General features: G+C 48.6%; 2 protein-coding genes across 3 annotated transcripts in view; one reads left to right on the plus strand and one right to left on the minus strand.

The window, feature by feature from the left end:
* The window catches only part of TNKS (tankyrase), a 125324-nt gene extending 117072 nt beyond the window's left edge, over positions 1 to 8252 (plus strand). Inside the window, exons 26-27 of the mRNA XM_021532595.3 lie at positions 667 to 823; positions 2825 to 8252. Coding sequence (XP_021388270.1) covers positions 667 to 823; positions 2825 to 2911 — 244 coding nt within the window. The 3' untranslated portion in view covers positions 2912 to 8252. The remainder of the gene's footprint in view (positions 1 to 666; positions 824 to 2824) is intronic.
* Positions 8253 to 8326: 74 nt separating this feature from the next.
* Positions 8327 to 13966, minus strand: DUSP4 (dual specificity phosphatase 4). Of its 2 annotated transcripts, none has more exons than XM_021532596.3 (4): positions 13573 to 13966; positions 10713 to 10849; positions 10076 to 10295; positions 8327 to 9937 (listed from the first exon to the last, which is right to left on the minus strand). In XM_021532596.3, the coding sequence occupies exons 1-4, from the start codon at positions 13964 to 13966 to the stop codon at positions 9552 to 9554; spliced, it is 1137 nt and encodes a 378-aa protein (XP_021388271.1). In that variant the 3' UTR covers positions 8327 to 9551. The 2 variants fall into 2 exon arrangements, with proteins under 2 accessions (XP_021388271.1, XP_077639057.1); XM_077782931.1 differs by having other exon boundaries at positions 10713 to 10873; positions 13444 to 13966.
* Positions 13967 to 14678: the final 712 nt, after the last annotated feature.

Below are 14678 nucleotides of genomic sequence, written 5' to 3' on the forward strand. Positions count from 1 at the left end.
TTGGTCATGTCAGGAAAAATGCAGTTTTCCATTTGTTAAGATTGAACAAAAACTAATATAAATGCAGCAAATCTCACAGGAAGGTCAAAAATTACATCTAAGCATGCAGTGAGTATAAATCAAAGTGAGCTGTGGCTCAGGAAAGAGGCTTGAAACAGCAAGTTTGAAAATGAAGAGTCAGGAGAAAATAGCAATTAAACTCCAGGCACTCTTAGGACAAAACTGCAGTGCAAAGTGGTGGTCAGCAGTACAGTGTGGTACTGTGGATCACATAATTTTGGAGGTAGATAATTTTGGAACAGGACTTAATCACAGCTTTGTTTTGTCCTGGAGTAGACCAGTGTGTTTCTCACACTTTGACATCTGTCTATTGCCTGCTGGTAGGAATACAGAAGGTTTCAGCTTCTTTCAACAGCTTTATATAAAATGAACTAGAACAGGCTTCCATATGAGGGCTAAACAAACTATGTGTTTTCCATTCTGTGTTTCATGAAAGATTTTTGTGACAGGTTTTATACAGTCTTAGAACTAGTTTCTTAAAGTGTTTCTCTAAAAAGTTATGAGAAATTAATTGTAATGAAATCAGCTCAAAAGACTGAAGTCCTCCTGGAAGCATACAACTCCTAGTGCGATATTTGAAAATGATACTCTCTTTCTTCGTTTTAGACAAATGCTCTTCTGTAGAGTGACCCTTGGCAAATCCTTTCTTCAGTTCAGCACAATGAAGATGGCTCACGCCCCTCCCGGGCACCATTCTGTTATCGGCAGGCCAAGTGTGAATGGACTGGCTTATGCCGAGTATGTTATCTACAGAGGGGAGCAGGTAGGTGGGTTGGCAGAGACTGCCTTTGTAAAGGACAGAGCTTGGAGCTGGAGATGGGGCGTGGCTGCTTTCCAGACCAAGTGTGCTGTGATAACGCTGCTGATTAGGTTGTTGGGTTTTCTTTCATTTAAATGGAGAAATAAACAGTGAATTGTATCTAGACAGCAAATGCTACTCCTATCCACTGATCTGCTCTGATTTATACCATGCAGAATTGCCTAATTTCCCCTGTGCAGCACTGATGGAGTTTATTAAGAATTGAAGCTTCTCTCAGTAAGCTGTCTTTCTCCCACTGCATTTTAGTGTCATTATTGCAGTATCAAGGTCACATGCATTTTTGGGGCTCTAGTACATCATGAGGATTCTGGGCTTTTTACCTGTAGATTTCCAGCAGTGACAGAGACTACTCTTAAATGGCATCTGGAGTACCACAGGAGTCTTCAAAAGTTGATTTTTAATCTGAATAACTCAGCTAGACCTTGACTCTATAAAAAGTGTTTTGGTTACTGCCATGGGTGGCTCCCTGATCACCTGATCAAACTGAATAACCACAAATTTGTGGGGCCTGATGACAAACATCCCAGGTCCTGAGGGAGCTGGCTGATGGTGTTGCCAAGCTACTCTCCATCATACCCTCAGGTTATCTCGGGTGGTTGGAACATGCTGCTAACAATACTAAGATCATGGGTTTGATCCCTGTATGGGCCATTCACTTAAGAGTTGGATTTGGTGGTGTCCTTGCAGGTTCCTTCCAACTCAGAATGTTCTGTAGTTCTGTGATGTTTGAAAAGTCATGGCAGTCAAGCAAGGACTCCAGTGAATGGAAGAAGGGAGACATCACTCAGATTTTTTAAAAGGGGAGAAAAGTAGACACAAGGGAACAACAGATATGTGACCCTCACCTCTGTGTCTGGGAATATAAGGGAAAAGATCCTCATGGAAGGCACATGCCAGACCAGGAAGTGATCCAAGACAGCAGCACAGCTTCAGTAAGCACAGATTGTGCCTGACCAGTCAGGTGACCTTATATGATAGAGGGACAATGATGGTCCTACAAAGCCTTCTCTTTTTTCATCAAACAAGCCATCTCTCTCTCAGGATCTTCTTTATCCTGTGCTCTCTGCCCCTGACTATGTTATTGGTCCTTTGCTGAACTTGGCTCCAACTTGTTGGCATCTTTCTTGTATTGGAGAAACTAAAAGTTTTGTGTGGTTTTCTGCATGTGGTTGATGGAGTACTGAATAAATGCAGTTGCTGCTACACCTGGTGATTTACCACAGGATGCTTGCAGCCTTTATTGCTGCCAGGACATACTATTGATTCTGCTTTAGCTTGCTGTCACCCAAGGACCCCATCACCTTTTCAGCTGAGTGGCTTCTCATCCTGCAGTGTGACAAGGAATTCTTCTCAGATGCCTTTGCCCTTGCTGGATTACATGAGGCTTCTGTAGGCCCAGTCTCCTCTCATCTGTCGATGTTCCTCCGAATGGGGCCCTGCCCTCCATCAACTCCAGCTTTGTTCTGGGACTGAACTGGCTACCAGCTGTCTCCAGGAAACACTGGGCAGATGGACAGATGACATATTGGATCATGTGCTTTGGGTGGGCCAAATATTTTACTACCAGTAAAGGCTTTTTTCAGGTTACATCGCAAGCTATTGACCCTTTTGAGGTCAGACTTCATCAGTCATCCGAGATTTTTGAGTAACTTAACAGACACTGACCAATTTGTAGGATTAGCTAACAAGAAGAGTAACTGAATTCCTGTTGCACACAATTTTTGGCAGTGGCTGTGTGGAAGAAACATCTTTTTATTTGTGTATTAAGCAAGGTGTTAAGTTCCACATAGTGCTGGCTAGGTTTGAAATAGCCACTTTTTCTTGAATGTTGTGAACATAGAGCTGGTTTTTGTGCTGTCCTTCCCTGTTCAGTGAACTGCAAAAACCGGAACTTGCTGAATTACCTTTGCATAAACCAGGGTTTTTTTCTTATTTTACTTTCAGGCATACCCAGAATATCTCATTACATACCAGATTGTGAAACCAGAAGCTCCTTCACAGACAGCAACAGCAGCAGAACAAAAGACCTAGTAGCTTCAGAGCAGTGGAGAAGGATGTGACTTCAATCTTGGACTGGATGGATACATGTTTCAGAAAATCAGTATCACATAAAATCCTTAACAACCTGGAAATAAGCTGTATGTCTTTTATAAAGTATCGCTGTCTTGATGAATATGATAATGAGTGACTCTTGCATACTCAACTGCTACTGTTCCTCTTGAGGAAAGTTTACAAGGGACTGCCTTTTAATAACATATCTCAGGCTCCTAGTCTCTGCAGATACCATGTGTAAAATAATATTGTTTTGATCTAGACCTTGGGAACATTATTGTGCAAATGGAAATCTTTATTGCTGCCATCTCACATCTTAAAATTTCAGACACTACTTTTCTAGTTATTTTATTTGCAGATAAATTACATTAAGCCCATCATTTTCTTTTCAGCATACACCATTCATTTCCTGTTTTCAAGAGATCCTATTTATTCTCCTTTTGTATTTTGAAGTTGAGCCAGAACTTTTTTGAGGATATTTTGCACAAAGTCAAGTCGACTAAAATCATTTACAATGCAATATAAATTTCATCTGAGGAGGGGCTAGGTAAAGTTATTCAATATAGGGGTTTTTTTGCACACCTCTGAGCAAACTATAACATGAGTGAGTGTAACTTTAGAGTGGAAACAAATGATGTCAGTTTGCTGCCTTGTCTGTGTGAGTTTTCTGGGGGAAGCCCTGGGAATTGTTTGCAAGGGTAAAACCAGCTCTTGTGCTTAGAAGAACTTCATGAAACCGGTCCATGCCTTCTGCTGGCATCTCTAAAAGGACATTTTCTAAGGCTTCTGTTAAGTACTTGCAGCTTGTGAAATGTTCTCTAGTTACAACAGGGTATGGTTTTGCTGGGAGAAGCAGGTGAAAAGTCAGAAGATTTCATACAGGAGGGCATATCTGGTTCATGTCCCTCTGTGAGACCCAGGAAATGGGTTTCAGGCTGGTAAGGGAGAGTGTATTAGGGCGGTTCCTGTCACATCTTTGTGTGTGACATCATAGGTGAAGAGCTTAAGGGATTTACAAAAGTAATAATTTTTTTTAAATATCAATTTTACATTTTGATGAGAACAAAATTTTAAAGTATCAGTTGGCAAGCGGATTTGTTTGCAGGTATATCAGAGAACAAAGTTAGGATTTATTCACTTAATACCCTTCTTCCCAAATTCCCAGGTTTATTTTGCTGGGTAGGAGAAAGTTATTTTTAAGCATTGCATAGCACAGCATCAAACAGTTTCAAAAGTCCCCCTCATGGTGAATATGGATTTAACATGAATTAACATGGTGGATATGGTTTCTTTTTTGTGATGTTTTACAGTTTCAGAGAAGGTTGAAGATCAAGACCTGTTAATTTTTTTCCTAACAACTAATACCAGGAGATGTGCTTCAGTGTTGACCATGTAAAAACTGGAGGAAAAAAATGTTCCTTTGGACACAATGTGGTACATTACCCTATCAACCAGCACTATTTAGTATCTGATGATCCAGTTCATGCATTCAGGTTTTATCTCTCTTAAAGCAAGAAAGCAACAGAACAGTGTGCTCTTAGTTCATAAAAATATATGTGCTCCCCACAAGTGGGATTTTGCTAATGTATTTGTATTAAACAGACTTAATCCTGAAGAGTTTTCACTTTCAGCATTAAGACAACATTTTTATTTTTGTTGTTAAGGCATTAATGTTGAAGCAAGTAATTCTCACAAGAAATATCATCCACTGTAAAATCAGTCATTTGATGCAATATGGCTACCTGAACATAATCTGTTTGTAATATCTCTAAAGGAAACCTTAGAAATAGCAATACTTCAACAGAACTTGAACTCTGAGTTTTACTTTTCTTGAGCTGATAGTGGATATATGGTTCTTGCTTCATTATGTGACCTGATTAAATATGTAGCTTTGAAGTCCCAGCCAAGCTCTAGCCTAGTTGTCCTTTTAAACAGGTTTCATTGATAAATTGGGTGCTTGTATTTTGGCTGCTTGTTTCATAGTGTTAGAGGATTGCAAGGATCACCACTAGGCTTTGAAGCTTTGTATTCACCATTCAAGTTTGGGGTTTGTTTTTCATTTAGTTAATAATGGAGTGAGGGGATGTGCCTATCTGCTCTAGGGTTTCAGATAGCGACCAGAGTGAGTGCTGCTCTCCATCCCCAGTTAGACATAGTTTTAAATGGTGAAACAGCTGTGCTGCTTAGGTGAGCAAAATGGTTAATGTGGGCGTGAAAGTTAGAAGCTTTACATCTTTCAAAAACAAGAACAAATCTAAAAAGGAAAACCCCACCGAGCCTACACCAGATGCTGTTCTTGCTTGTTGTTTCCTATGTGCTGGTTCAACTCATGGCTAGTCTGGATTCCTTTTGCAGCCTGAAACTTCTGGAGGATAAAAATAGCCTGGAGGAGATTGAGGGGAGACCTCATTGAGGTTTTCAACATCCTCACGAAAGGAAGTGGAGGGGCAGGTACCAATATCTTCACCCCCATGACCAGTAAGAAGACTGGAGGAAACAACATGAAGCTGAGTCAGGGGAGATTTAGGTTGGATACTAGGAGAAAGGATTTTCACCCAAAGGGGCCCCAGGGAAGTGGTCATAGCACCAAGCCTGATAAGAGTTCAAGAAGGTTTTGGACACTCTCAGGCACGTGGTGTGACTCCTGGGGCTGTCTTGTGCAGAGCCAGGAGTTGGACTCAGTGACCCTGATGGGTCCGTTCCAGCTCAGCATATTCTGTGATTCTACTTTCCAGTATCTTTGAACTGCCAGTGTTAATCTTTCTGATTTTCTGTGCAGAGTAAAGGTGCTGTGTGAGGAAATAATTTTGCAGTGCTTTTTGTCTCGTAATGACGTGATCTTATATCCGTTTGTGGCCAGACACAGAGGAATACCCAGGCCTGATGATGCATCTGTGTGTTGTAGACACCTGTGCAGGAGTAGCATATGTTGTCATAGCTGCTCTTACTGTTCAAAACAAAGTGAGGATCTGCCCATCAACATCAAAGTTACCCATTAAAACCCGGTTGTGGTTGTGGTGCACTTGGCAGGCTGGTAACGGTACAGACGCTGCTGCTTTAGCTGAGAGAGTTAACTACAGTGGGACCTTAAACATGCTGTGACCCCATAACCAGCAGTTGCTGCCTCCTGAGAAATGAAGTTTTTGTCCTCCTGAGAAGAGCAGTCCCCTGATACGGGGATACTCATTTTGCAGCATTGGATCACCAGTGGGAGGCACAGTAGGAGCTGAGGATGTAAGAACACTGGGCTAGGCCCTCATAGGCTTGGGAGACCAGGGACAGAACTTGGTGTCTGCTGGCACAAGGGACAATGTGTCTCTCAGGCCTATTGATTTTTGTCAGTGTCCCTTTGAGGCAGCATTTTGAAGCTTCTGTGTAGTTTTGCAACAGGACCTTAATAGAAAAAACAGAAAGAAAAGTCACCACCTAACAAAGGAGGGAGGGTTCTGCTCTCCATTGCTGAAACTGTTTCCATGAGACTGATGACTTAGATACTTGGTGCAGAGTAACACTGCATTCCGATTGCTGTCAACAAAATTTTTGTTAGGATTAAAAACAGACAGTACAGTACCTTAATAAGGTATATTTTATTTTTTCATTTTTATTTTTATCTATCAGTTGTGTTTGACCCCAGCTCCACAGAGACTGTTACAAACCTCTTATACTAGTTCCACCATGTTGCAGTCACTATTGGTTTTCTGAACTCTGTTTCGAGTGTTTGCATGTGATGCAATTGAATCCCACTGCATTATGTAGCAGGAATTTATTTTGCCTGCAAGCTTAAACTTTGCTTGTTTGTTATGGGAATACCCCAAAATAAAGTTCTACACTGAAGCAGAGAGAAAACCCTGCAAAATGTTCTGCACCCTTGGCTGTGGTGGCCAGCAGACACAGAAAAGGTATGTGGTATATGGGAGGGAGTAGCCCCTAGAGAAAGGCACTTTCTTGGCTCTGGAAACCTCCTTGCTCCTGCTGTTTATTTAGGTTAGAGGAGATGTCTGCTCCCTGTGAATGTGTGAGGTGCTGAGGGATGCAAACATGTTATGCCACTGCATGGCCTGTGAGGGCTACTTAAGACAGTGGCAAATCTCAAACAAGCCTCCAGCAACCCTGCAATGACATCAGTTTCTGCACAGTTCATGCACTGCCTGCAATTTCCATATGGGACTGTTAACAGAAATTGCCCTGAACAGGATTTTTCAAGATGGGTAAACAGAAAGGTCCAGCCACAAAACAGATTAGTTTGAACATTGCAAATCATTCTCAGAAGCTGAATGTCAGGAAATATGTGAATTTATTTTCAGTGGGATTTCTCTGTTTCCATGCTGCTTTCCCACAGGAAGTCCAGCTTAGAAATCCAAGAGGTCATGCATCTAATGCATGCTTCAGTTTTGTTAAGCTGAATATTTGTCCAGCAATGTAAGCTATGCTGCAGCCTGGATAGGGAAGACCTGGGAAAGCATATATTCAGTTCTTGCCTCACATAACAACTGGCTTGTGAACCTCCACAGACTTGAATCCATTGGTGATCAGAGGTGGTGGCTTGGCACAGTCCAGAGCATGCTTTCCTGGTCTTTCCAAAAGTAGCAGGAGTGCAGAGAGGGAGCGGCAGTGTTCCCACCTCTAAACACAGAGTAGATGTGAAACCCAGGGGATTGGGGAACATTGTATGTGTGTTAAAATCTCTGAAGCAAGGTGAATGAGCCTGGGAATCTGTAGGGGACTTGGGAAGCAAATGCATTTCCATTACACTGACACATATGCCTGTCAAGTCACATTATCTGACTGGTTTTGATGTATTGGTGTTGCTGAACCTGTTTGCGGCAAGTTTTAGTGCTGGTCCCCTTAATTACTAATGTAGATTATTAGAATCTCTGTCATTACAAGATAATTTTGACACTTTCTTAACATCTGCAGAACTTGCTTCAGCTTTGGAAATTGAAATGGGGATTTCCTGTGCTGTGGTCCCATGAGCTTGTGCTTTGTCATTCCTAATAGCTTTCTCTGGCAACCCAGATGGCAATGTAGCTAGGGGTTGAATTTCTAGACCTTTTTTGTGTAACTTGTTTTCATAACTAGCCCTGTGTTTGTCCTCTCTTGGTTGCCAATTACCTGGAGCTGGGATATCATTTATTTATTTCTTCTTTTACCTTCTCTCTCAAAGTTGAAGACGATGGGCAGTTTCTCAGCCTATCTACATGGTGGACTTTAGGTAACATCTCTGTAACAACTGAGTTTGATCTATAAGTGTGCTTGGCTAAATGTCTGATCTGCAATACTTGTAATAGTTTAAAAGTCAATAAATACATTTTTAACAGTTGCTCTGTGAAAATGGAATGTGTGCACAACCTGCTGTTCTGTCTTGCTCTTAGGACAAATTTGCTCCAGCCAAACTGTTGAAAACAGTTTTATTTTTATTTTCTCCAAACAATGTTTTCTCCCTCCCTCAGGCAATAAATAAAAAGTTAATTTCTAGAAAAAAAAAAAAAAAGAACAAAACCATACATATGTACATCAGCCACACAGGCATCTTGTGTGTTGGACTGGACTGGAGGGAAGGACAGAGGTAGGGTGGGAAATAAGGCTCCAGGTGGGTTGAAGATGAGGCATTTTCAAGGCTTGGACCAAAAGCTGCAGAAATGTTGCACAGGTGAACAAGACTCAGCACAGGAAAAGGGCTGGCCATGATGTGGAAGAAGCTTGAAAATGCTGGATGAATGACACCTCTGGGCCAGCCTGTCCTCCACCCCACAGCTTCTCTCTTCCATTACAGCCCACCCATGTCCCGTCCTGCTCCTTTTGGAAGAAGAGCAGCAGTGGGACTGGTGGAGAGGAAACTGAGCAGAGTAATCAAAAGCAGCCCAGACTGCTGCCCCAACCCCTTCTTTCTCATCTTAAAGCCACAGGAGATTGGACCTAAGTTTTCTAGAAACCAGTGATCCACAGAGGCAAGAAAAGGCATTTCAGACTACATCTCTCCCTCCAAACCACTTCCCAACCACAGAGATTGCTCTCCCCCTGGAATAGGCTCAGCTGGTGACTTGGCAGGTGCCTGCCAGCTCCTGCCTCATCTCCCCAGCCACTGGCAGGGCTGAGGTTGAGTGCAGGCAGCCCTGTGCCACCACTCCTGCTCACCCCAAAGCCCTGCCTGCAGCTCTGCTTGTCCAAAGTGTACCTGGCTCAGGTAAGCAGCACTTGCCATAAACACACAGGTCTCTCTGCAAGGGGGAAGGCTGCTGCACAATAAAACAGGGTATGCTCCTTTGTCAACCTAGATGAGCTGAGGCAGAAACATGGGGAGAAGGGGAGGTGTAAAAAAACAAGACAATAAAATCGGGATGGAAACACGTGAAGACCAGGCACTTGAGGAAACCCAGTATACTATCTTTTTCCTCCCCCAAAGAGCCTGGACAGTGTCAAGGTTTGTGGCTTTTACAACCTCGTGCTTTCAAAACATAACAATAAAAAGCAAACAAACCAAGATGAGGTAAAAAATTTCCCTACGAAAAGGATGGTGAGTCCAGGGTGAATGGCAGTGTCCGGCACTATTGCTTAACATCACAGGGCTCCACGCCCCTGCACGCCTGGCACTACCTGCCTGGCTGGCCTCGGCCCTGAGCTAACAGCTGGGCGACGTGGTGATGGGGCTGTGCAGGTAGGGGAGGCTGCTGGGGGTGGCATGGACACCGACAGACACTGGGAAGCTGAAGACAAACTGCGAGGTGGGGGTGGAGGTGGCCTTGCCCCGCTCCCGCAGTGTCCCCGAGGGGCTGACGGCCTCCACTGCGTATGAAGTGGCTAACACCTGCGACTCAAACTGCAGCAGCTGCCCCATGAAGCTGAAGTTGGGGGAGATGATGCTCCGGCGCTGCTTGACAAACTCAAAGGCCTCCTCTAGCTTGACACGTTTCTTCATCATCAGGTACGCCAAGCAGATGGTGGCTGAGCGGGAGATGCCAGCCTGGCAGTGCACCAGGACCCGGCCACAGCACTCCTTCACTGAGTCTGGAGGGCAACAGGGGTGAGATGTGAGACCCACACCCTGCCACCACAGCCCAGCCCCTCACCCAACCTGCAGGTGGTGGCTGACCTCCCTCCCACCGGTGCCACCAATGGACACGACATCTCTGCACGGGCACTCACCAATGTACTCAATTGCCTCCATGAACCAGGAGCTGATGTCAGCTTTGTGGTTATCCTCCACAGGGATACACTTGTACTGGTAGTGCCCCTCAAAGTGGTTGGGGCAGTCTGAGGAGACGTTCAGCAGGGCTGTGATGCCCAGTGCATCAAGCATGTCCCGCCGGGCTGCGTGGTAGGCGCTGCCAAGGTAGAGGAAGGGAAGGATCTCCACAGGCCCACCCTGTGACAGAAGAAAACAACAGGTTGACCAGGGGACAGTGGGAGGCAGGACACACATCCAGATGGCTTGGAAACGACGAGCTGTGCGGCAACCTGGCACCCGATCCAGGGTCCTCAGAAGAGGGAGCAGAGGCTGCCTTCCTGAGGTGCTAAACCTGTTTCAGCCCTTCCTCTATCTGCCTTTGTCCTATTCAGAAACAGGCAGGTGTGGGTTAAAAGGATTTGGGCGTGTCCACTCAGCGGGGCACACAAACACCCTGGGCTTAGGAGGACCACCATGCTTTCCCATGAGAGGAAAGGAAGTAGGGCTTTGGCTTCGTGAGCCCCAGCTAAGGGAGAGCAGAGAGACTCCTGTTGGAGCAGGTTGTAATGCTGGAAGGGCAGTCAAGCTAGCTAAGCACTGGGCTTTTAGACATACCTGGTCATGGAAAGGGGTCCCACAGGAACTGCAGCCCAGATCCAGGGGCTCAGCGCTGGTGGGGGGTGACACATTGCTCAGGGACTTGGTTTTTGCGCAGAATTCAGGGTACTCCGAGGAGAAGCGCTCATAGCCCCCTGCAAGAAGAGAGGCACAAAGTGTTACCCCAGACCGCGTTCACAGGACTGCGGAACGGCACAGCCGGAGATGCCCTTGGCCACTAGATGATGCTACAGCGATGGAGAGTGGTCTCCTGCCCCAGGAGGAGCAGTCAGGCTCTTGGCAGCAAGGGGGAAATCCCTGCGGCCCCACCATTCCCTTGGAGCAAGAGCACCAAGAGCAATGATCTTGGCCACCCAAAGTCTCTGGTCCAGGGTTCGGTTCCCTGCATACTGCCAGCCAAAACTCCAGAATGAGGCCAAGGTTGCTCTCTGAGCATACTCAGACTTAAATGGGAAAAGCTGCTCCGAGGCCAAAGACTATTCAGTTCTCCTCTTCCCTTGACACATCATTTTGTCACAAGACAGGCAGGTCTCCCATTCCCAGCTTGACCCTCCAGCTCAGAGCTTCCAAAACAACAGACCAGGAAAGCCCTGGCTCTGGCTGACCCCACAGCCAAACTGCTCTCCAAGAGAGGAGTCTGCTGCTTCCCAAGGACTCAGGTGCAAGCTGAACATGGAGCAGCTTGTTCATCTGACCTGCTGCCAGGGGGATAAGCAGCACAGGGAATGTCACGGCTTCCTCATGGCCGGTGAAATGAGCAAATCCCACTGAGTTCCCAGGACAGGGAAACTGCAGTGTTGGCCTGCCAATAAACACTTCTGGTGAGATTTCCTTCTCTCATTCAGATCAAGTCAACAACCCTGACATCCTTGAAGGGTCTGACTTTGAGCCTCAAAATCAATGAAAATCATTATTTTACTATCATCATAGGATTCCAGCTAGATCAAGCCCTGACTCCCAGGTTGGTTCCTGAAGACTCAAACCAACTGCAGGACCTATGCCTGCAGATTTTGGCTTAGCAGAGCGTACAGCAGGATACTTCTTACCCAGCCTAAGCTCTGAGACTGCCCTGAACAAGGCTGGATATTCAAAACAATGGAAGCAAGCTTCTCAAGCAGCCCAGGGATCCCTGGGCAGCTAGAGCCCGATACTGCCAGCATCCCAGTGTCCTTTGTGGCTTCCTCCCCCTACAAAAGGAAGGGCTCTAGTACCTTAAAGCAGAACCGTGCAGATCTATCACTGCATTTGCATTGTCCCTCCCACGCAGCCAGGACAGTTTGCAGAAGCTTCATTTCCCCGGCCTGACATCCCTTTACAGTCTTACTGCTTCGATTTGAAAGAGCATCCAAAACCAAAAGTCTTTGTTAGACAAGTTCCAGGGTTCTGGTCTTAAAATCTCTGGATCTACTACATCACACTCCAGTGGTCATCACACCATGAGAGGGAAAAGCTACCCAGGGTGATGGGCAGAAAAATCTTGGAAAGAATGGTTCTTGGAAAGAAAAAGAGACCTATTCAAATGCTTCTCTTCAATGAATTTCATCAGATTCATTGATCCAGCAGCTCCTGGCTGTTCACACCAGCCCTGCCCGGTGCAGGAGCCAGGCAGAGCAGGTGCCTATGGCCAAGCAACCCCCAGGCCGGCTGCTTCACAGGGAACCTGGCAGCAGCCTGACCTGCACAAAACACTTCAGGATTTTCATTGTGACCTGCACCCCACAAATGTGCACTTGGGCATGCACAGCTCTGGGTTAGTGTAGCCCTCATGGAATCAGAACAAGATTATTTCAGTGGCTCTGTGGAACGCAAAAAGAAGACTGTAGTGCTGAGACTGAGTCTCTCGGAGCCCATTCCTTAAAAGAGCTCCCATTCCTACCAACCTCCCACGAGAACCACAGAGGCACCAGAAGCTCTTAGCTGACAAAGGCCACCCTTGCAGGAGAGCAGCATTTCCTGCCACATGCGTGGCTCCAGCACCACGCTGGCTCGCGGTGAAGGAGCCTGCTCCTGAGCAAGCCCTTGCTGTACAGGCACTCCCGCAGCAGCACGTCGTATCGCATCCCTGGAACAGCTCCTGCTGCTTTTACTGTATCTACTACAACCGAAGCGCTAGTTCCTCCATCTATCAAGCCTCTTAATGGATTTGCTACTCTGCATACACATCCTCACTCCTGCTGTAAGTAAGCCAAGGAATAAATTGACTCTCAGGCTGTAAACAAAAAAGAAAAAGCCCCCCAGAGCTCATCCAGGAACCCCAGCTGAGCATCCCCCGCCTCTAAATCATCTCAAGGCAATTCTCAGGACCAGCAGCTCCAAATGTGCACAGCTTCCCATTTTAACACACGGCAGAGGGGGGGAGTCCTGATCCCTGCTGTAGTCGCAAAAGGAGCACAGAGGCGTCCCCGGGGTTTCTGCCCGCTGCAAGGGGACATCGCCGTGACAGCAGGTATTTGACCTGCACAAACACCTCCTGCGCACCACGGGGCCGGGGACGGACTCAAACAAAGCGTGGGGGGATTCCCCCCAACACGCTCACTTCCCTCAGGTCCCGGGGAGGGCCACGGGGCCGGTCGATGCCCCGGAGCCGGCTCAGACCGCCCGGGCACCCACGCTCGGGGCTGATGGCCGCGCTGCGGCGGAGCCGGGACCCCGCTCCGGGGCGGCGCAGCCCCGGTGCGTGCGGCCCCCAGCGCTCCCGCCGGCTCCCAACTTCTGCGGGACAGCCGCCGCCGGGGGGAGGCAGCGCAGCGCCCGGGGCACGGCGAGCCCGGACCTCGCTCCCGGGCGCGGGCGGCCGTCCGCCGCCGGCTCCCGCCCGGCATTCCCGGTGTCCCCCGCCCGCTCCCGCCGGCGGTACCTGCCAGGAGGCGGATGTCGGCGCGCGCCGTGTCGCGACGGAGCGCGCGCACCACGAGCGCCACGGTGCTGTCCTCGCGCAGGGCCTCGGCGCGCGGGCTGCGCTCGTCGTACACCACGACGGCGGAGTAGAGCCCGGCCCGCAGCCGCGCCCGCACCTCGCCCTCGGCCGGCAGGATCTGCTCCAGGCTCACGGCGCCCTTCGCCCGCCGCCGCACGATCGTGTTGCAGCGCACGTTGAGCGCCCCGCGGATGTGCCCGGCGCTGTGCGCCAGGAAGGGGCGGCAGTCCAGCACCAGGCACCGCGCGGCGCCGCCGGCCCCGGCCTCGTCGCGGCCGACGAGGCGGCGCAGCGCGCTGCCCTCCATCTCGCGCAGCCCCTCGGTGGCCACCATGGCGGGGGGAGCGAGCGCCCGCCGCGCCCCGCGCCCGCCGCCCGCGCCGCTCGCGCACCCCCGCGCGCGCCGCGCGCAGCCTTTACTACCCGGCGGCGGCCGGCGCGCGCCCCCGCCCCGCCCCGCCCCGCCCATTCGCGGCGCGCCGCGGCCGCATGAATGGAGGGGAGGCGGCGCGCGGGCGCGGCGACGTCACCGCCTCCATTCACAAAAAAAAAAAGAAAACCCGTCCGGGTTGTGAATGGGCGAGAGCGGCGCGACGCGCCGCGCCTTTGTCACCGCGGGGCAGCCCGTGTCACCCCCGCCCGCGCCCCCCGGGACCCGCACGCTGCGGGACACACGCGCGCGTGCACAGGCTGCGGGACACGCGCCCGTCTACACAGACACACAGACACACAGACACACACACAGACATACACACAGACACACACAGAGACACACACGCACACACACAGAGACACACAGAGACACACACACACACACACACACACACACACACACAGAGACACACAGAGACACACACACACACAGACACACACACAGACACACACACAGAGACACACACACACACACACAGAGACACACACACACACACACAGACACACACACAGACACACACACACACAGACACACACACACACACACACACACACACACAGACACACACACACACACACACACACACACACACACACACACACACACTCAGGCA

The sequence above is a fragment of the Lonchura striata genome, chromosome 4, assembly GCF_046129695.1.
Source record: "Lonchura striata isolate bLonStr1 chromosome 4, bLonStr1.mat, whole genome shotgun sequence".
NCBI lineage: Eukaryota > Metazoa > Chordata > Aves > Passeriformes > Estrildidae > Lonchura > Lonchura striata.

Excerpts from the sequence above, each read along its gene's own strand:
- DUSP4 (XM_077782931.1), bottom strand. The coding sequence starts at position 13,966 with ATGGTGGCCACCGAGGGGCTGCGCGAGATGGAGGGCAGCGCGCTGCGC. Across the intron at positions 10,874-13,443 it reads CTGCGCTGCCTCCCCCCGGC|CACTTTGTGCCTCTCTTCTT; the intron begins GGCGGCTGTCCC and ends GGTCTGGGGTAA. Across the intron at positions 9,938-10,075 it reads GGAGGCAATTGAGTACATTG|ACTCAGTGAAGGAGTGCTGT; the intron begins GTGAGTGCCCGT and ends GTTGCCCTCCAG.